The sequence below is a fragment of the Gymnodraco acuticeps genome, unplaced genomic scaffold (assembly GCF_902827175.1).
Source record: "Gymnodraco acuticeps unplaced genomic scaffold, fGymAcu1.1, whole genome shotgun sequence".
Taxonomy (NCBI): Eukaryota; Metazoa; Chordata; class Actinopteri; order Perciformes; family Bathydraconidae; genus Gymnodraco; species Gymnodraco acuticeps.
Genome location: NW_022991386.1, coordinates 458,912 through 481,487, shown reverse-complemented (window position 1 = coordinate 481,487; position 22,576 = coordinate 458,912). Strand labels below are relative to the sequence as shown.

Sequence of the window (22,576 nt, the reverse complement as noted above, 5' to 3'; positions counted from 1 at the left end):
TTCATGTCTCTTCTACATCAACATGTGTCCCCTCTTCTTCATGTCTTCTCTACATCAACATGTGTCCCCTCTTCTTCATGTCTCTTCTACAAAAACATGTGTCCCTCTTCTCATGTCTCTTTCTACTCAACAGGTCCCCTCTTCTTCATGTCTCTTCTACATCAACATGTGTCCCCTCTTCTTCATGTCTCTTCTACATCAACATGTGTCCCCTCTTCTTCATGTCTCTTTACATAACATGTGTCCCCTCTTCTTCATGTCTCTTCTACATCAACATGTGTCCCCTCTTCTTCATGTCTCTTCTACATCACCTGTGTCCCCTCTTCTTCATGTCTCTTCTACATCAACATGTGTCCCCTCTTCTTCATGTCTCTTCTACATCAACATGTGTCCCCTCTTCTTCATGTCTCTTCTACATCAACATGTGTCCCCTCTTCTTCATGTCTCTTCTACATCAACATGTGTCCCCTCTTCTTCATGTCTCTTCTACATCAACATGTGTCCCCTCTTCTTCATGTCTCTCTCATCAACATGTGTCCCCTCTTCTTCATGTCTCTTCTACATCAACATGTGTCCCTCTTCTTCATGTCTCTTCTACATCAACATGTGTCCCCTCTTCTTCATGTCTCTTCTACATCAACATGTGTCCCCTCTTCTTCATGTCTCTTCTACATCAACATGTGTCCCCTCTTCTTCATGTTCTTCTACATCAACATGTGTCCCCTCTTCTTCATGTCTCTTCTACATCAACTGTGTCCCTCTTCTTCATGTCTCTTCACATCAACATGTGTCCCCTCTTCTTCATGTCTCTTCTACATCAACATCTGTCCCCTCTTCTTCATGTCTCTTCACATCAACATGTGTCCCCTCTTCTCATGTTCTTCTACATACATGTGTCCCCTCTTCTTCATGTCTCTTCTACATCAACTGTGTCCCCTCTTCTTCATGTCTCTTCTACATCAACATGTGTCCCCTCTCTTCATGTCTCTTCTACATCAACATGTGTCCCCTCTTCTTCATGTCTCTTCTACATCAACATGTCCCCTCTTCTTCATGTCTTCTACATCAACATGTGTCCCCTCTTCTTCATGTCTCTTCTACATCAACATGTGTCCCCTCTTCTCATGTCTCTTCTACATCAACATGTGTCCCCTCTTCTTCATGTCTCTTCTACATCAACATGTGTCCCCTCTTCTTCATGTCTTCTTCTACATCAACATGTGTCCCCCTCTTCTTCATGCTCTTCTACATCAAATGTGTCCCCTCTTCTTCATGTCTCTTCTACATCAACATGTGTCCCCTCTTCTTCATGTCTCTTCTACATCAACATGTGTCCCCTCTTCTTCATGTCTCTTCTACATCAACATGTGTCCCCTCTTCTTCATGTCTCTTCTCATCAACATGTGTCCCCCTCTTCTTCATGTCTTTCTACATCAACATGTGTCCTCTCTTCTTCATGTCTCTTTACATCAACATGTGTCCCCTCTTTCATGTCCTCTTCTACATCAACATGTGTCCCCTCTCTTCAATGTCTCTTCTACATCAACATGTGTCCCCTCTTCTTCATGTCTCTTCTACATCAACATGTGTCCCCTCTTCTTCATGTCTCTTCTACATCAACATGTGTCCCCTCTTCTTCATGTCTCTTCTACATCAACATGTGTCCCCTCTTCTCCATGTCCTTCTACATCAACATGTGTCCCCTCTTCTTCATGTCTCTTCTACATCAACATGTGTCCCCTCTTCTTCATGTCTCTTCTACATCAACATGTGTCCCCTCTTCTTCATGTCTCTTCTACATCAACATGTGTCCCCTCTTCTTCATGTCTCTTCTACATCAACATGTGTCCCCTCTTCTTCATGTCTCTTCTACATCAACAGTGTCCCCTCTTCTTCATGTCTCTTCTACATCAACATGTGTCCCCTCTTCTTCATGTCTCTTCTACATCAAACATGTGTCCCCTCTTCTTCATGTCTCTTCTACATCAACATGTGTCCCCTCTTTTCATGTCTCTTCTCATCAACATGTGTCCCCTCTTCTTCATGTCTCTTCTACATCAACATGTGTCCCCTCTTCTTCATGTCTCTTCTCATCAACATGTGTCCCCTCTTCTTCATGTCTCTTCTACATCAACATGTGTCCCCTCTTCTTCATGTCTCTTCTTCATCAACATGTGTCCCCTCTTCTTCATGTCTCTTCTACATCAACATGTGTCCCCTCTTCTTCATGTCTCTTCTACATCAACATGTGTCCCCTCTTCTTCATGTCTCTTCTACATCAACATGTGTCCCCTCTTCTTCATGTCTCTTCTACATCAACATGTGTCCCCTCTTCTTCATGTCTCTTCTACATCAACATGTGTCCCCTCTTCTTCATGTCTCTTCTACATCAACATGTGTCCCCTCTTCTTCATGTCTCTTCTACATCAACATGTGTCCCCTCTTCTTCATGTCTCTTCTACATCAACATGTGTCCCCTCTTCTTCATGTCTCTTCTACATCAACATGTGTCCCCTCTTCTTCATGTCTCTTCTACATCAACATGTGTCCCTCTTCTTCATGTCTCTTCTACATCAACATGTGTCCCCTCTTCTTCATGTCTCTTCTACATCAACATGTGTCCCCTCTTCTTCATGTCTCTTCTACATCAACATGTGTCCCCTCTTCTTCATGTCTCTTCTACATCAACATGTGTCCCCTCTTCTTCATGTCTCTTCTACATCAACATGTGTCCCCTCTTCTCATGTCTTCTACATCAACATGTGTCCCTCTTCTTCATGTCTCTTCTACATCAACATGTGTCCCCTCTTCTTCATGTCTCTTCTACATCAACATGTGTCCCCTCTTCTTCATGTCTCTTCTACATCAACATGTGTCTTCTTCTTCATGTCTCTTCTACATCAACATGTGTCCCCTCTTCTTCATGTCTCTTCTACATCAACATGTGTCCCCTCTTCTTCATGTCCTCTACATCAACATGTGTCCCTCTTCTTCATGTCTCTTCTACATCAACATGTGTCTCCTCTTCTTCATGTCTCTTCTACATCAACATGTGTCCCCTCTTCTTCATGTCTCTTCTACATCAACATGTGTCCCCTCTTCTTCATGTCTCTTCTACATCAACATGTGTCCCCTCTTCTTCATGTCTCTTCTACATCAACATGTGTCCCCTCTTCTTCATGTCTCTTCTACATCAACATGTGTCCCCTCTTCTTCATGTCTCTTCTACATCAACATGTGTCCCCTCTTCTTCATGTATCTTCTACATCAACATGTGTCCCCTCTTCTTCATGTCTCTACATCAACATGTGTCCCCTCTTCTTCATGTATCTTCTACATCAACATGTGCCCCCTTCTTCTTCATGTCTCTTCTACAATCAACATGTGTCCCCTCTTCTTCATGTCTCTTCTACATCAACATGTGTCCCTCTTCCATGTCTCTTCTACATCAACATGTGTCCCCTCTTCTTCATGTCTCTTCTACATCAACATGTGTCCCCTCTTCTTCATGTCTCTCTACATCAACATGTGTCCCCTCTTCTTCATGTCTCTTCTACATCAACATGTGTCCCCTCTTCTTCATGTCTCTTCTCATCAACATGTGTCCCCTCTTCTTCATGTCTCTTCTACATCAACATGTGTCCCCTCTTCTTCATGTCTCTCTACATCAACATGTGTCCCCTCTTCTTCATGTCTTCTACATCAACATGTGTCCCCTCTTCTTCATGTTCTTCTACATCAACATGTGTCCCCTCTTCTCATGTCTCTTCTACATCACATGTGTCCCCTCTTCTTAATTCTCTTCTACATCAACATGTGTCCCCTCTTCTTCATGTCTCTTCTACATCAACATGTGTCCCCCTCTTCCATGTCTCTTCTACATCAACATGTGTCCCCTCTTCTTCATGTCTCTTCTACATCAACATGTGTCCCCTCTTCTTCATGTCTCTTCTACATCAACATGTGTCCCCTCTTCTTCATGTCTCTTCTACATCAACATGTGTCCCCCTTCTTCATGTCTCTTCTACATCAACATGTGTCCCCTCTTCTTCATTCTCTTCTTCATCAACATGTGTCCCCTCTGTGGAAAGAGACTCTGAAAGTTTCAGGAACAAAGATTCTCTCTCTTTTTGATCCAATTATATAAAAACCTGTCTGAAAATGAGCTGATCAGATTTTGGACACTTTATGATGTCATAACGATTTTTTTGTCTTGTGTAACCATTAGCCAATCAGCAACCAAGGTAACCAAGGTAACCAAGGTAACCAAGGTGTAACCCCCCCCCCCCTTATCACCTGAATCTCCTCCTAGAGGATATTTAACTACGTGAAAGTGTAAAATAATATTAATTTATAGTTTTATGACACTTTTAAAAACAGACACTCTGTCATCTCAGGACATCAGATTAAATTAGAAATCAGAATTAAACGTTGTAATGAAATAGTGAAGAACATCTTCCCGATAATGGCCGGTTAGCTGCATATAAAACCTGTAATTGTATGTCTTAATTCCCCGCAGGTGTCGCAGTACTCTGTAACCTACACTAGTTAATTTAAATAGTAATTGTCGGGAAAATACTGAATGTAGGGTTCAACTAATCTGAACAAAGCATTGAACCGGTATTTCTCAATACCAGAACAAAAGTTGAGGTAAAACCTGCCTGATACTGTCTGTTAGCTGCATACAATCCCTTGTACATCTTTATTCTTGACTAAATACCTATGTGTTCCCCGCAGGAGTCGCAGTACTCGGCGTACAGCGACTCGTAGCAGCGCAGCAGTACGGCCGGCTCTCTCTCATGATGTAACGCTGACCGCCCAGCGACGCCTCACACTCGAAGCAGCAGAAGTGCTTCATGTGCCAGTACCGACCCTCGGCCTCCGTGCACTCATCAGCCAGAATAATCTACGGTTCAGACACGAGAGGGGGGGGGGGGGGCACACAGAGGGAGATTTGGGTTAACAGGATGAAAAAGGTCAGTCTCTGCAGATCCATTAACTGCGTGTGCTAAGCTCTTGAGTCACACTGAGAGCCCTTAGAAACAGGGAAACCCCCCGGAGACATCTGCAAATACTCTCAACCATGCACAGATCTAAGAGAGTGATAAAACAGTAGTGGTAAATCACCTGAAAGAGCCTGAGGATTCATTAAAGGATCTTTTCTGCAGATATTTGAATCAAAATCCTCCGACGCAACACCTCTTGCTTTTTTTTTAGCTTCTGTTAACAGCCCACATATTTATATATTATTACCATAAGCAGTAACTTATGACACGCAGTATTGCATTTACATTCTGTATATCTTATTCCATTTGCACATATACTGTATAGTCTACTTATATCACTTGTATGTCTTAAGTATATTGTATGTTGTCTGTTGGAAGAGCCTGAGATTTTATATTTCAATGGCAGAAACTATATTTTAGATCAGGGATGGGCAAATGGCGGCCCGGGGTACTTGTAGTACCGATACCGTCCACTAGACTCCTAGTTACATCGCGAGCTGCGTACATTATTTCGTTGGTAAAAACATATTTAGAGCTAGATTAAAGCTGATTGCAAGATGGTGATATATAACGGGGGCTAGGATATGTCCTCATAGTAACACAGAGGTCATATGTTACCCCGCTCACCAACGTGTCGTGTGCTCATGTAGCCTGGAGAAATGAACTAATATATCAACATAAGTCGCTTATCAATTGTGCCAGTTTTTAATGATTTATAATAGTTTATTTGATTTGCATATTGACTGGGTACTGTGCCATCTCATTTGTGTTTTAAGACCGCTGTATTCGTCTGCCTGGATTGTCTGTTTTATCTATTGTAACTTTGTTCACGCTGCCCCTTCTTGGCCAGGTCGCTCTTCGAAAGAGACTTTAATCTCAATGGGACTTTTTACCTGGTTAAATAAAGGATATATATATATCTCAGGGTCTATGCAGGACATCCGGAAGTCACATGTAATTCCTTTTAAGACCTTTTTTAAGACCCTTTCCATACATTTTAAGACCCTCATCGCCACTTTGAGTTCTAAACCGGTTGCCTTGGCGGACACACTTTACCTCACATTTGACTATATACAGTATTGATTGTCCTTCCTCCTTATCTTTCCACCATTTGGACGCAGACCTTGCATTCCCCATAACGATGTTGTTTAACAACCGGCGCAAACGGACCTTCGCGTCCTGTTCAGATGACGTCAAATCCAACGGGATGCCAGAAATAAACTACACAGAATCACACTACACACCTACGCAATGATTACATTCAGCCACACTGTAGAATACAACCTCTTTGGACCATTTATATACTTATTGGAAACAAGCTACACAATGTAACACCTTGGAAAATGCCGTTTAATACTTTTTTAATAGCCTTCATTTTCACTAAATTGATTGATCAACCTTTTAATACTTTTTAAGACCCTGCGGACCCCTGTATATACAACTTTTCCCTCCCTGAGCCCTCACCTCGTCGCAGGCTGGCAGCGGGGCTTCAGCCTCTCGGCGTGGTGCCGCCCGCAGTAGATGTTTCCCTCCTGGAAGAAGTAGATGAGGTCGACCAGCAGCTCGCTGCAGGTGTGGCAGCGGAAACACTGAGGGTGCCAGCAGCCGCTCTGCCCCGCGCGGCTGGCAAACACCGCGATGTCCCCCCCGCAGATCTGACGGCCACACTGGAAAAGATCCGGGGGGACGGAAGTTAGAGGGCGACAGGTCGACCCAAAATACACACTTTTCCTGTCACCTGTAGAGCTGTTTTATAAATGTAGATCAGGGGTGTCCAAACTACGGCCCGCGGACCATTTTGAATCGGCCCTCACCAAATTCAAAAAGGATAATGACTTAAGTATAATAAACTTCTGCTCGTCTTATATTGTACTTCTTAAATATATAACTAAAAGTATTCATGTGTTAATAAGACCACTTTTCAAATCAATTCAGTCGATTAAAGTTGAAAACATGTTCTAAGAAATGTAAGTAGATAATAAAGAAGCCCAATAACACATTTACATAACATTGAATTCCACCCTTCATATTTCCTCTTATTATAATCAATCTGAAGCTCCTGTTTGAAGGAATGATCTGCCAACACAATAAAGTAAACCCTCTGGAGAGCTGTTTGTTTCTTACAGCATTTTCAAGTATCAAGAATCATTTACCTACATTTGATTGACTTTTCCAACTTATAACTGGACTTATGAGGCGATATACATCTCCTCTAGTGAGCGGCCCAGCTGTTTTGGGTGTCCAAAAAAAAAAAGGTTTGGACACCCCTGAGATGTACTGTTAGTTGTTGGTTTTAACCTGGAATGTATGAGGTGATATAAGAGAGGGGATTGGATTGTTTAATCTATATAAATGATATATATTGCACATGTGTCCGTCCTGGGAGAGGGATCTTCCTCTGTTGCTCCCCCCCAAAGTTTCTTCCATTTTAACCCTTTTATCGTGGGTTTTTTGGGGAGTTTCCCTCCAATATTATGAACGTTATCTCTATTGCAATACCAGTCAAAAATAATGTGAATGTTATTTTTACCACTTGTTTAGCAGCGTTACTCCATGGCATTGGAGAGACATTTATACAGCTGATATCTCTAACCCTCTGCAACTCACACTACAGCTGTTAAGATAGATACAAAGCAATGCAGTTAAGAGGTCAAATAAGTGTTTTTAACTATCCCTTTAACCAATGATGAACTGAGCAGCACTTTTCCTTCACAGCCCTTTAATCGTTTCCTCCCCTGAGCCTTTCCTGCGCCTACATGCCAATCAAAAGTCCCTCCTTCTGCATCTATGTGTTTACAAAGCTTTCCCTTGCGTGCATGATGTTGATTACAAGGACACGTTTTTACGAGGGAGTCTTCTGCGTGGCTTTGGAGACATAAAATCGAAATGCTGCTCTACCTGTTGGCAGATGGCGCCCGTCATCGTCAGAGGGAAGAGTCTGACGACGCCTCGGCCCAGGTTCTCTCTCTTCCTCTGCTGACTGAACACTCGCAGCTCCTTCTTCTCCTCGTCGTCCAGAGTGTTGCAGTACTGAGACTGCAGGAAACACACGGATAATGGTGTTGACATAAAAAAACGACTTCTTAACCTTCAACTACCTCTTAGTTTCAGCGAGATGAATTCAATCTGTATCTTGTTACGAACCGATTGTGTAACTTCAATTAACAACAAATGAGTTGGTTATACGCCTCTTGAAATGCATCATCCTGTTTTTAAAGTGTCATAACTATATACAAGTGAGCATAAGAAGCGGGCTGGGATCAAACCCACAAACAGAAGGGGTTCGATCCCAGCCCGTGCAGTCACAGTCGCACGGGCTGGGATCAAACCACAACCAGAAGGGGTTCGATCCCAGCCCGTGCAGTCACAGTCGCACGGGCTGGGATCAAACCCACAACCAGAAGGGGTTCGATCCCAGCCCGTGCAGTCACAGTCGCACGGGCTGGGATCAAACCCACAACCAGAAGGGGTTCGATCCCAGCCCGTGCAGTCACAGTCGCACGGGCTGGGATCAAACCCACAAACAGAAGGGGTTCGATCCCAGCCCGTACAGCCAACATGTCGATGTATCCTTGGGCGAGATACTTAACCCTGAGTTGCTCCCGATGGCCAACGGTGTGTGAATGTGTGTGAATGTTAGTTCCTAGAGTAAGGTACACTGCTCTGTATGAATGGGTGTGAATGGGTGAATGACATGTAGTATGTAAAGCGCTTTGAGGCGTCGTAAAGACTGGATAAAGCGCTATATAAATACAGTCCATTTACCATTTAACTGGCATTTAAGAGTCTGGTTTTATACAATCCAAATGAATTAATAGATATGTGTAATTTTTTACTTAGTCCGACCAAATGGAGCATCAAAACAGAACGATATTTACCAGTTTCTGTAAAAACAAAAAGCTAAACTAAACCCAGTATACTGATAAACACTTATACGAGGTAAACATGAATATAAAACCAATCCCTACTGGATTATCCTCACACATATGATTGAGTATGATACAAATATGTCAAATAAACCACCATAAAGCATTTCGAAATAACATTTAAACACAATAACATTTTGTGATGATCAAATAATTGCAAAATATGTCAGAAACAGCTCTTTTCTGTTTTATATCAAACAAAAGTGAATATCTTTGGGCTTCGAACTGACTAACAGAAACATCAGTGAAGTTTATCACAAAATATGAATAAAAAAATGATGGGCAGAATAAGAAATAATAAGAAAGTATTGTTTGCTGCCCTAGTTTAAAGAAAGCTACGAATAAATCTAAGGTATTGTCGTATTTTCTATTAGCAAATTAGTTTAACATGTCACCACAGTATACGACACGATAATACTTTAATGGTCAGATCAAGTCTCACAGCAGCTCCATGTGTAACATCAACATAGCCAAATATACACTGAACAAAAATATAAATGCAACACTTTTGTTTTTGTTCCCATTTTTCTTGAGATGAACTCAAAGATCTAAAACATTTTCTATAAACACAAAATACCATTTCTCTCTCAAATATTGTTCACAAATCTGAAAGAATCTGTGATAGTGAGCACTTCTCCTTTGCCGAGATAATCCATCCCACCTCACAGGTGTGGCATATCAAGATGCTGATTAGACAGCATGATTATTGCACAGGTGTGCCTTAGGCTGGCCACAATAAAAGGCCACTCTGAAACGTGCAGTTTTGCTTTATTGGGGGGGTCTGAAAACCATGCAGCATCTGGTGTGAGGGGTAGGGTTAGGGTAATCTTGTGAATCGAGTGGCCTGTGTTCGTCGTCCATAACATACGCCTGTCCATACCATAACCCCACCACCACCATGGGCCACTCGATTCACAACATTACCCTAACCCTAACCCTACCCCTAACCCTAACCCTACCCCTCACACCAGATACTGACTGGTTTTCGGACCCCCCCAGACCCCCCCAATAAAGCAAAAATGCACGTTTCAAGTGCTCACTATCACAGATTTTTTCAGATTTGTGAACAATATTTGAGAGAAATGGTTACTTTGTGTATATAGAAAATGTTTTCGATCTTTGAGTTCATCTCATGAAAAATGGGAGCAAAAACAAAAGTGTTGCGTTTATATTTTTGTTCAGTGTATAAAAACACAATACATGAACAACAAACAGACATTTAACATGACGGCACGATCACCGAGTATAACATTACAGCATGAGTGAATCTGACCCTGGATCAGGTGACGTTACCTCGCTGTCATGCGCTGGCAGCTGGTGCAGCAGCTGTTTGATCCGGTATCTTTCCCCCGGACTGTTCACATACGGGATCCGGTCCTCCGGTAGGCAGCTGAAGTACTGGTACACCTGTAGCACGAGGAAAAGGTATTTCAGTTCATTTTGTTCAACTTAAGAAATATATCAAATAAACAGGAATAATGAATTCCTTGTGATGAGGTGGAAAGTTATATTATACTGAAAAGGCTTAAGACGATGCCTACGCTTATTACAAAAATGATTGTGTCTAATTCTCGTTAAAATTATACTTAAAAAAATGAAGGAATAAAATAAAAAACATTTAAATAAAGAAACTGTCACGGTGTGTGAAGCAGGTAGGATCACGTATCACGTATCACTAGGCCACCATGGTGGGTGGAGGGGGTCAGGAGGACGGGACTGAGCTGACCGCCCAGGAGCACAGCAGAGGACCAGGAAGGGATCTCGGGCGGACGGACCGGGGGCAAGGCAGAGTTCAAAAAGGGGTATTCGGGGGGACGGCCCGGGGGCAAGGCAGAGTCCAAGGTGGGGGTTATGGAGGGGCGAAGGACATCGCAGGCGAACTCAGGGGGCCGAGCATGAGGGCGAGGACCGCGGCCGGGAAAGTCAGGGGGCCGGGCTCGAGGGCGAAGGCCGTGGCTCTCAGAGGGCCGGGCTCGAGGGCGAAGACCAGACAGCTGCGGAGGCCGGGCAGGAACCGGTGTCGGAGTTGGTGGGACAGGCCTCGGCAGGATCCCCCACGGAAAAGGACCAGGACACGGGATTGGCAGGACCCCCGGCAGGAGAGCAGTTGGCGGGACCTCCAACGGGACAGGACATAGGGTTGGCAGGACCCCCGGCAGGAGAGTAGTCGGCGGGGCCTCCAACGGCACAGGACATAGGATTGGCAGGACCCCCGGCAGGAGAGTAGACGGCGGGACCTCCAACGGGACAGGACAAAGGGTTGGCAGGACCCCCGGCAGGAGAGTAGTCGGCGGGGCCTCCAACGGGACAGGACAAAGGGTTGGCAGGACCCCCGGCAGGAGAGTAGTCGGCGGGGCCTCCAACGGCACAGGACATAGGATTGGCAGGACCCCCGGCAGGAGAGTAGACGGCGGGACCTCCAACGAGACAGGACAAAGGGTTGGCAGGACTCCCGGGCAGGAGAGTAGTCGGCAGGACCTCCAACGTGACAGGACAAAGGGTTGGCAGGACCCCCGGCAGGAGAGTAGTCGGCGGGGCCTCCAACGGCACAGGACAAAGGGTTGGCAGGACCCCCGGCAGGAGAGTAGTCGGCGGGACCTCCAACGGGACAGTACATGGAGTTGGCAGGACCCCCAGCGGAACTTCCAACAGACCAGGACATTGGGTAGGGACTTGAGACGGGACTCGAGAGGGGACTCGAGAGGAGACTCGAGAGGGGAACCAAGGGGGAACTCGAGAGGGGACTCGAGAGGAGACTCGAGAGGGGAACCAAGGGGGAACTCGAGAGGGGAACCAAGGGGGAACTCGAGAGGAGACTCGAGAGGGGAACTAGAGAGGGGACTCGAGAGGGGACTAGAGAAGAGACTAGAGGAGGGACTAGAGGAGGGACTAGAGAAGGGACCTCGAGAGGGGACTCGAGAAGGGACTCGAGAGGGGACTCGGGTAGGAACTTGAGAGGTGACTAGAGAGGGGACTCGAAAAGGGACTTGAGAGGGAACCTGAGAGGGAACTGGAGAGGGAACTGGAGAGGAGACTCGAGAGGGGACTCGAGAGGGGACTGGAGAGGGGACTCGAGTGGGGACTCGAGAGGAGACTGGAGAGGGGACTGGAGAGGGGACTCGAGAGGGGACTCGAGAGGAGACTGGAGAGGAGACTCGAGAGGGGACCCGAGAGGGGACTCGAGAGGAGACTGGAGAGGAGACTCGAGAGGGGACCCGAGAGGGAACTCGAGAGGGGACTCGGGTAGGAACTGGAGAGGGGACTCGGGTAGGAACTGGAGAGGGGACTCGGGTAGGAACTGGAGAGGGGACTCGGGTAGGAACTGGAGAGGGGACTCGGGTAGGAACTGGAGAGGGGACTCGGGTAGGAACTTGAGAGGGAACTTGTGTCGGTCGGTACGCCGACAGGACACGGGGAGCTGGCGTCGTCTGGGGAGCCAGCAGGAGACGAGGTGCTGGAGTCGGCCGGTACGCCGACAAGACTCGGGGAGCTGGCGTCGGCTGGGGAGCCAGCAGGAGACGAGGTGCTGGAGTCGGCCGGTACGCCGACAAGACTCGGGGAGCTGGTGTTGGCTGGAGAGCCAACAGGAGACGAGGTGCTGGAGTCGGCCAGTACGCCGACAAGACTCCGGGAGCTGGCGTCGGCTGGGGAGCCAGCAGGAGACAAGGTGCTGGAGTCGGGACCATGACTGCTGGAGCCGGTACTTGAGCCGGAAACCATGGCTGGAACTGGGGCCGGAACCATGGCTGTATGGGCCAGCTCTGGTGCAGGGACCACCGTTGTAAGATCCAGTTCTGGAGCCGGAAACATGGCTGTAAGGTCCGGAGCCGAAGCCTGGATCATGGCTGTGTGGGCCGGTTTTGGAGCCGGAAACATGGCTGATGGGGCCGGCACTGGAGCCGGAACCATGGCTGCTGGGCAAGGAACCGGAACACGGATCCATGGCTGTGTGGGGTGGTACTGGAGCACGGTACCATGGCTATGTGGGATGGTACTGGAGCACGGAACCATGGCTGCTGGGTCCGGCACTGGAGCCGGAACCATGGCTGTTGGGGCCTGTACTGGAGCCGGAACCATGGCTGTTGGGGCCTGTACTGGAGCCGGAACCATGGCTGCTGGGGCTCGGGCTGCTAGCCTGGCCTTGCGACGACTCCTCTTAGCAGCCTCCTGAATACTCCGTGGACCTCCATAAGCCTGACGAGTTCCGGAATACGACTCCTGGACAGGAGCAGGAACTGGGGCAGAAGCACGGGTTGACTTCAGGCGGAACCCACCAAGGCGTATGGTGCCAGGTTGGGAATTGGGAGACAGGGAGCTAGCATGTCTGGAATCACATGCTTGAAGGAAGTCCAAAATCCAGTCAGGTAAAAACTCAACAAAACATGGTTTCTCTGCTGCCAACCGGAGCGCCTCTACCAGAGCGGCCCTCTTCTGCCGAACACTGGACGGTCCCTTCCACCAATCGAAGCAGCAAGCCAGATAGAAGGTTAAATGCTGTAATTCAACCTCCCATGGATCATCTGCTGGGTCCATTTTGTGGTCGGACCCAAATGCAGATTAAAGTGAGAATTCCTTTATTTCAAGGCTAGGTGCTAAACAAAGACAAAACAGAACGCTCACCGACGAACTAGTCATGACACAAGACGAACCGACAAAGACAGACAGAAAAACCAGAACTTAAATACACACAAGACTAATCACACAAACAAGACACAGGTGAGGAGGGAGGAGAAAACACAGGGGCCACAGGTGAACACAATCGGGTAATCAGACACACCAGGGAAACTAACGACAGGGAACCACAGACAAATCCAAACAAGACACAACGCAGACAGAAACAGGCAAGACAGGAAGTGAAGACCTTTCAAAATAAAACATGAAACAAGACAAGACAAAACACCATAAAGACAGATCGTGACAGAAACAAAATTAAAATTAAATTAAACAAATAAACAAAGGAATAAATTAAAAATGTAACAAGGAAACCACATACAAAATACAATTTATAATTCTACTAATAAAATATATAACAAAAAATATAATATACAAAAAAATATATATGCATATTATATATCCCAAAAAGTATATGTATAGTTATTTTTTTTATCTTAAAACATTATGTATATTATATATTCCCAATAAAAAAAAGTCCAAACATCAGTTTTATTGTTATTGATCTTCTTATATATTGTTATCAATGCTATGATTTACACTCTGTCAGGGCTTGTTCACATAAGGATCATCAATAACAGAACGCAGAGATCCATTTATCCATTTACAGAGCAATTTATTCAATTACAGTCGTAAATCAGTAACCTTAGTTCCCATGGTAATAAAGTGTGTGTGTGTGTAGGAACACGTCCAATGGAAACCAGTGTGTTGTTCCTCCCTGTCTCGATGTGTGTGTGTGTGCTGTTACCTGTTCGGGCTTGAGCCCCGGCGGCACCCAGGCGTATTCCTCCGAGGCGCAGCCGGAGTCGTCGTCGGAGATGGAGTGTCTCTGGAAGTCGGACACCAGCTTCGTCATCATCTTCTCCAGCTGACCCGGCACGCCGCGCACCGCGTGCTCCTCCCTCACACACTTACAGTGCACACAGATCTTCCTGCAGAGACACAGAGAGAGGAGGACATCTGAGATTCATCCCTGAGGAGCTTTTTTAATGTGTTTTAGTGATTTACAGCACAAGCCAAAGATAACCAAGTGTCACATTTTTCAGGAAGCTGGGATCTCCTGGTGCTTCAGGTGTTAAGGAGCAAGCGGTAAAATAACAACAAATACAATGGAAATATATATAGGAAAGACTTTCAGACGAGCCCTTTATTGACACCAAACACTAACACTAAATACATTTAAACTGGATGTTATTTAACACCATTATTCCAAAGAAAGTGGATACTGAATGTGTTTTCATACAATTAAACAATGTTCAAGTAAGTTTAGTGACTATTGCACATGGCAGGAGCTGGCTTAAACTTTTCAACCAACTTTCCATTTCTTTTCACTTCTCCCATCCCTTCAAGAGGACATATACGGCACATGTTCAGGTGTATATCAGTATGTAGTGTCTCTACTTTAAAGAGTCCTCTCCTGTTGATGTTCAGGTGTATATCAGTATGTAGTGTCTCTACTTTAAAGAGTCCTCTCCTGTTGATGTTCAGGTGTATATCAGCATGTAGAGTCTCTACTTTAAAGAGTCCTCTCCTGCTGATGTTCAGGTGTATATCAGTATGTAGTGTCTCTACTTTAAAGAGTCCTCTCCTGTTGATGTTCAGGTGTATATCAGTATGTAGTGTCTCTACTTTAAAGAGTCCTCTCCTGTTGATGTTCAGGTGTATATCAGTATGTAGAGTCTCTACTTTAAGAGTCCTCCCTGCTGTTGTTCAGGTGTATATCAGTATGTAGTGTCTCTACTTTAAAAGAGTCCTCTCCCTCCGCTGATGTTCAGGTGTATATTCAGTGTGTAGGTGCTCTATCTTTAAAGAAGTCCTCTCCTGCTGATGTTCAGTGTATATCAGTATGTAGTGTCTCTCTACTTTAAAGAGGTCCTCTTCCTGCTGATGTCAGGTGTATTCAGTATGTAGTGTCTCTACTTTTAAAGAGTCCTTCTCTCCTGCTGATGTTCAGGTGTATATCAGTGTGTAGTGGTCCTCACTTTTAAAGAGTCCTCTCTGGCCTGATGTTCAGGTGTATATCAGTGCTGTAGTGTCCTCTACTTTAAAGAGGTCCTCTCCTCCTATGACACTGATGTTCAGGTGTATAATTCAGTATGTAGTGTCCTGCTACTTTAAAGAGTCCTCTCCTGCTGATGTTCAGGTGTATATCAGTGTGTAGTGTCTCTACTTTAAAGAGTCCTCTCCTGCTGATGTTCAGGTGTATATCAGTATGTAGTATCTCTACTTTAAGAGTCCTCTCCTGCTGATGTTCAGGTGTATATCAGTATGTAGTATCTCTACTTTAAAGAGTCCTCTCCTGCTGATGTTCAGGTGTATATCAGTGTGTAGTGTCTCTACTTTAAAGAGTCCTCTCCTGCTGATGTTCAGGTGTATATCAGTATGTAGTGTCTCTACTTTAAAGAGTCCTCTCCTCCTGCTGATGTTCAGGTGTATATCAGTATGTAGTGTCTCTACTTTAAAGAGTCCTCTCCTGCTGATGTTCAGGTGTATATCAGTATGTAGTGTCTCTACTTTAAAGAGTCCTCTCCTGCTGATGTTCAGGTGTATATCAGTATGTAGTGTCTCTACTTTAAAGAGTCCTCTCCTGCTGATGTTCAGGTGTATATCAGTGTGTAGTGTCTCTACTTTAAAGAGTCCTCTCCTGCTGATGTTCAGGTGTATATCAGTTGTGTAGTGTCTCTACTTTAAAGAGTCCTCTCCTGCTGATGTTCAGGTGTATATCAGTATGTAGTGTCTCTACTTTAAAGAGCCTCTCCTGCTGATGTTCAGGTGTATATCAGTATAGTATCTCTACTTTAAAGAGTCCTCTCCTGCTGATGTTCAGGTGTATATCAGTATGTAGTGTCTCTTACTAAAGAGTCCTCTCCTGCTGATGTTCAGGTGTATATCAGTATGTAGTATCTCTACTTTAAAGAGTCCTCTCCTGCTGATGTTCAGGTGTATATCAGTATGTAGTGTCTCTACTTTAAAGAGTCCTCTCCTGCTGATGTTCAGGTGTATATCAGTATGTAGTCTCTACTTTAAAGAGTCCTCTCCTGCTGATGTTCAGGTGTATATCAGTATGTAGTATCTCTACTTTAAAGAGTCCTCTCCTGCTGATGTTCAGGTGTATATCAGTATGTAGTGTCTCACTTTAAAGAGTCCTCTCCTGCTGATGTTCAGGTGTATATCAGTATGTAGTGTCTCTACTTTAAAGAGTCCTCTCCTGCTGATTTCAGGTGTATATCAGTATAGTGTTGTCTCTACTTTAAAGAGTCCTCTCCTGCTGATGTTCAGGTGTATATCAGTGTGTAGTGTCTCTACTTTAAAGAGTCCTCTTCCCTGCTGATGTTCAGGTGGTATTATCAGTATGTAGTGTCCTCTACTTTAAAGAGTCCTCTCCTGCTGAGGTTCAGGTGTATATCAGTATGTAGTATCTCTACTTTAAAGAGCCCCTCCTGCTGATGTTCAGGTGTATATCAGTATGTAGTGTCTCTACTTTAAAGAGTCCTCTCCTGCTGATGTTCAGGTGTATATCAGTATGTAGTATCTCTACTTTAAAGAGTCCTCTCCTGCTGATGTTCAGGTGTATATCAGTATGTAGTGTCTCTACTTTAAAGAGTCCTCTCCTGCTGATGTTCAGGTGTATATCAGTATGTAGTATCTCTACTTTAAAGAGTCCTCTCCTGCTGATGTTCAGGTGTATATCAGTATGTAGTGTCTCTACTTTAAAGAGTCCTCTCCTGCTGATGTTCAGGTGTATATCAGTATGTAGTGTCTCTACTTTAAAGAGTCCTCTCCTGCTGATGTTCAGGTGTATATCAGTATGTAGTGTCCTCTACTTTAAAGAGTCCTCTCCTGCTGATGTTCAGGTGTATATCAGTATGTAGTGTCTCTACTTTAAAGAGTCCTCTCCTGCTGATGTTCAGGTGTATATCAGTATGTAGTGTCTCTACTTTAAAGAGTCCTCTCCTGCTGATGTTCAGGTGTATATCAGTATGTAGTGTCTCTACTTTAAAGAGTCCTCTCCTGCTGATGTTCAGGTGTATATCAGTATGTAGTGTCTCTACTTTAAAGAGTCCTCTCCTGCTGATGTTCAGGTGTGTATCAGTGTGTAGTGTCTCTACTTTAAAGAGTCCTCTCCTGCTGATGTTCAGGTGTATGTGTGGGAGAGAAGCTACCCGAATCAATTAAGTTAATGCACCCTATAATGTTCATACTCCTGGCATCAGCAGGAGCACAACATTGATAAGGCACTCCCTCAGTTTAGTAACGTTATGATTTATGGACACACTTTGCGTTGGAGACATGTCACAATCTAGCCCACACACATTCTTCAGGCTGACTCAGAGAGTCACTGCAGCCAGAAATTAATAACACAACTGTTACTAATACATAGTTACTAATACAAGAGTTACTGACACAACAGTTATCACAGCAGTAAACAAATACACAATCTACACATCAGATAAGATTCGGGATTCCTTGAGGAGAGGACAGCCTTTGTGTGTACTGCTGATACTCTAACACAACTGCAGTAAACTCAATCTCCTCGCAGATGTTTTTGAGGATCTCACATCCCAAACAAGCTACTACCAGACCGGCAGGAAATGAGGTCGCTGACATAAGCCTGGCTGTCAATCCCGCGGCAGTAAAGCGAGAGGGAGGTGAAGACTGGAGCAGTAATCTCCCTCCGCCTCCCATTACACCCCCGAAAGTGGGTGTGCCTCACTGTGGGACCGCTGGAGTCAGAATAAAGCGCCCCGGGGTGACACTGAAGTGTGTGTGTGACATGTAAGTGTGTGTGTGGCGCTACATTGTGTCCATATGCAGCTTGTGTTGCATGTGTGCATCTCTGCTGTTGTGATTGCATAACGGCCTGCCAGCTGGCACTTGTGGCTCAAGTTCACAAGGCACAAAGCTGCTTTATTTGCAGCACCCAACCCCCACACGACCAAAAGACTCAAACACACACACAAATGGTTGTAAACTGCACAAGTGCTCCTCTTCTGATCAATAAACTGTCTTTGCATGGTTGGGAACGGCAGGTAATGTCGCCATGTCTGTGTGAACGTCTGAGCTCCACTGTCTTTACTCAAGTTATTGAGAGGGAGTGGACAAAACAAGAGGACCTTTGTGATTTCAGCAGCTTTTCTAAGGTCCTAAACAGTTGCCTGTATAGCTGAGTCAGGAAGGTTGTCGGTTCAAGTCCCCAAACAGACCAATGCCAAAACTTCTCCTTAGTACACTGCATGTCAAACAATGTGATCACTTGTGCTGTGTGTGCATTTCTACCGGTTAGTGTCGTCTCGAATGGCACACTGTCGCTCTCCCGGACTTTAAGGGACGATCACCACTGCTAACTAGCGAGCTAGCAACGTTATGGTTTCAGAGTTTACTCAAGTGAACACAATCAAATTAAGTATGGTTTCATTTCGACACCAGTATCGCGGTATGTTTATCAAGCAGCATTATGTCGCCATGATGTGGGTTCTTGAGTGTGAGAAATGTCCAATTGACAGTCAACTGTTTGCGGTTATGACAGCACCATCAGGTCCTCAAGATGCATTTGAACCACATTGGGAAAAACACTTTAGCACAGAAAATAGCACATGCAAGTCCAGAAGTACACAACTTGAGACGAAGACAACGTACTGAGTGTGGACCGCTTCATGGTAGCTGCACACTGCTCCTAGTAATATAGTCTAACTTTCATTATGTGTTACGCTGTAAAAAAGTGTGATGAATACACTTTTTTTTGTTTTGGTTTTCTTTAGACTTGTGATATGCCTCTGTCCAGAAGTTGACATAATATATAGCTTTAACTGCCAAGCAGGTCCAATACATAATAGTAAACACAGCTTAGGCTTAGCCATGTTGCCACAAATCTGACCCCAGCCTTGTGTACTGTATGTGTGTGTCAGTTGTGTGTGTTGGGAAACGGGGAGGGGGGATATGCCCATGTTAGTGGGTAGGAGGAGGCAGCATGGCATAATGGGACAGATGGCAGATGCACTCGCTCTCACCCCCCCACCAGCAGCAGCCTCCACATGATGAGATATAATCACCAGCAGTGGTTGCAAAGCTTCACATGAACAATCTACAGAAGCTGGTCCCTCTGGATGCATTTAAAGACATTTTGAACTGACTTAAAGGCAGGCATATCTGCTCTGATTGACAGAGATTCTTAGTCGACTAACTCATATAAATATGTCAATTAGTTTCTCCACAATAACACTGCAAAAGCGTAGAGTACTCATTTAAAGTAAATCTGAACAACTGAGACCAAAACCACCAATTAGTTGACTGAAGGACCAAAGAAGGAGCAGCCCTAACCCTAACCCTAGCCCTAACCCTAACCCTAACCCTAACCCTAACCTATCTTGCAATGTTTACAAAAACATCATTTGTGTATTGCCGTGTAATGCAGATCCGTTACACGATGTATCATTATTTCATTGGCCCACGCTACACCCTTACACCAACTCTAACTGTCCTGCTGACAAACAGACAGGGAGGTAATCATAGTATGACAAAGGGGATGCTTTACCAAAACAAGATTTCACACAATGTCTCTTTTGCTTAGCAAGTAGTAATTGTTATTTCGGTGAACTTAAGAGCATTTCTGAAGGGCACTTTAATGCTGCAAATGACTGAGCCTGTCCTGCTCAATCATTTGAGTCCCAAAACTCTGATGTAACGCAGCGAGGCTTCGTCCCCTCGGGCAAAACACATCACTTATGCTGACAGGTCAGAAACAGTTAAAGGAGTTCAAGTAAGGGACATTTATTGTTGACAGTGTTGTCGTCACCTAGAGTTTCAAATCAACAAACTGAAGCTGAGATGAAATTATTAGTTGATAAGTCGAGTAACAGAAATATGCAACTCCACATCTTTAAATATGAGTCTTGTTTCTGCTTTTTGGCCATAAAAACAAGGTCACGTGTCAAAATAAGAACGGAACATTGAGTTAGGAAAATAATAATTATCAGATTAATTGAATGAGAATAATAGTTAGTTGTCAAACTCAGATCAATGGTTTCACAAATATTGATTGTGAGGAAAGACCCTGTAATTCCCCAAATGTAAATCACCCATGGGGGCTACATAAAAGTGCAGACACCAAATTAATAAAACAATAATACTATATATTCCAGCACAGGATCTATGTATATATTAACTGTGTTGCCTGGACACTTAAAACAATACATTTAAAAAAAAAATGTTTAAATGAATGATGAAAAAACTGCTACAGCTGGTGTTGTCGTTAGTTACGCATTGTTTGTTTATGTGTCCTGCCTATAGATAATCCACTCATAAAGATAATTAACTAAATAACTGTAGATAACACTTGGGGGCGTAAAGGACTGAACAGCTGCTCCATTTTTAATCCAGATATATTGTACATTTGATGGTACTTAATTCATATTTATCTTCCATATACATTTTTGTGATTTCTGAAATATTGACTTTTATTTGAGTCCCTCCTGCCGTCATGCTGAAGGAGCATTAGATGGAAAATAAACAGAAATTAACTTTATGGAGAAATAACCACATTTGCTTTAATTAGCTGGAGATTAGAGGGGATTTTAAATCATTTGAATTTGTTGAACACAGAGATGAACGCTTGTTCGCTGCTCCTGTGAAACCACAACTGACCTTTTGTCCAGTAATATATTAGCCAGCACATTCAATTGTTCCCACCTTATTTTAAAATACAATGACATCTCCAATAGAGCTGTACAAAATTGAGATATTTCCAAGCCTCATTTTCAATTTGCTGATAAAAATAATATAGTGTGAATTGTATTGTTTTTGTGAGTTGAAAGACAGTATTAGTAGAACATTTGACTTTAAAATGTAACTATCATTTTATCAAATTAGTGCCTTTTGTGTTCCTTTTAATTTTCACTTTGGATAATAAAAGAAAGTATTAATTCAACAAGCAATGTATTGTATTATTTTTGCTATGAAAAGGCTAAGTAGTACCCTTTAACTGCTTTATGTATCACAAGTAATATTGGCGTATTTTGTATCGTATGTTCCTCATATCCTGCAGCACGAACCTCCATGACGATAGTATAACGTCAGCTTGTTAAGGTACATTTCAGGCAGCTAACTGTGTGTACTGTAACTGCTCATGACATCATGTTCAGCACCTATAATCCACCCAGCTGTGTGTACAAAACAACACAAAGTCAGGAGGAATCTCTCAAACACACACAAAACACAGCCTACTCATTTCCCGACTGTTTCGAGTCTCTTTAACCCTCTCACATAGTCAAATATATGTTTGTTTACCTGCTGTGATCATGACAAAGTATTCCCGGTTGTCCTGTTGACGCTGCATCCCATAAGTCTGTCCGTGTGTCAGTGAGAGCAGGGTTTGCCTCTTTTTAACGTCCCTGCCGCCCCCGACTCCCCCCTCCTCCGTAAATCAAACAAAAGCCAATGAACACACTCACACACACACACACACACACACACACACACATACCATGTATACATCACTTCAGGGGACATTACATTGACTTACATGCATTTCCTGGAGACTTATCCTAACCTTAACCATAACCAACACACGTCTTACCCTAACCAAGTCTTCACCCTAAAATTAATGATTCTCCTTATGGGGACCTCCAATTTGTCCCCATAAGGGAGGCGAGTCCCCACACGTGACTATGTAAACAGATTTAGATCCCCACAAGTATAGTAATGCTAGGCCACACACACACACACACACACACACACACACACACACACACACACACACACACACACACACACACACACACACACACACACACACCACACACACACACACACACACACACACACACACACACACACACACACACACACACACACACACACACACACACACACACACACACACACACACACACACACACACACACACACACACACACACACCACTGAAGACGTCAAAGAAAAGTACTCACGCTGCCTTGAAGATGTAAAGTGATGATA

General features: G+C 44.3%; 1 protein-coding gene across 1 annotated transcript in view; it reads right to left on the bottom strand.

Moving 5' to 3' along the window:
- Nucleotides 1-22,576, bottom strand: part of prickle3 (prickle homolog 3) — a 48,170-nt gene that overhangs the window by 10,518 nt on the left and 15,076 nt on the right. Inside the window, 7 exon segments of the mRNA XM_034241335.1 lie at nt 4,721-4,774; nt 4,777-4,906; nt 6,471-6,484; nt 6,487-6,673; nt 7,905-8,042; nt 10,226-10,339; nt 14,352-14,535. Of these exon segments, the coding sequence (XP_034097226.1) occupies nt 4,721-4,774; nt 4,777-4,906; nt 6,471-6,484; nt 6,487-6,673; nt 7,905-8,042; nt 10,226-10,339; nt 14,352-14,535 (821 nt within the window).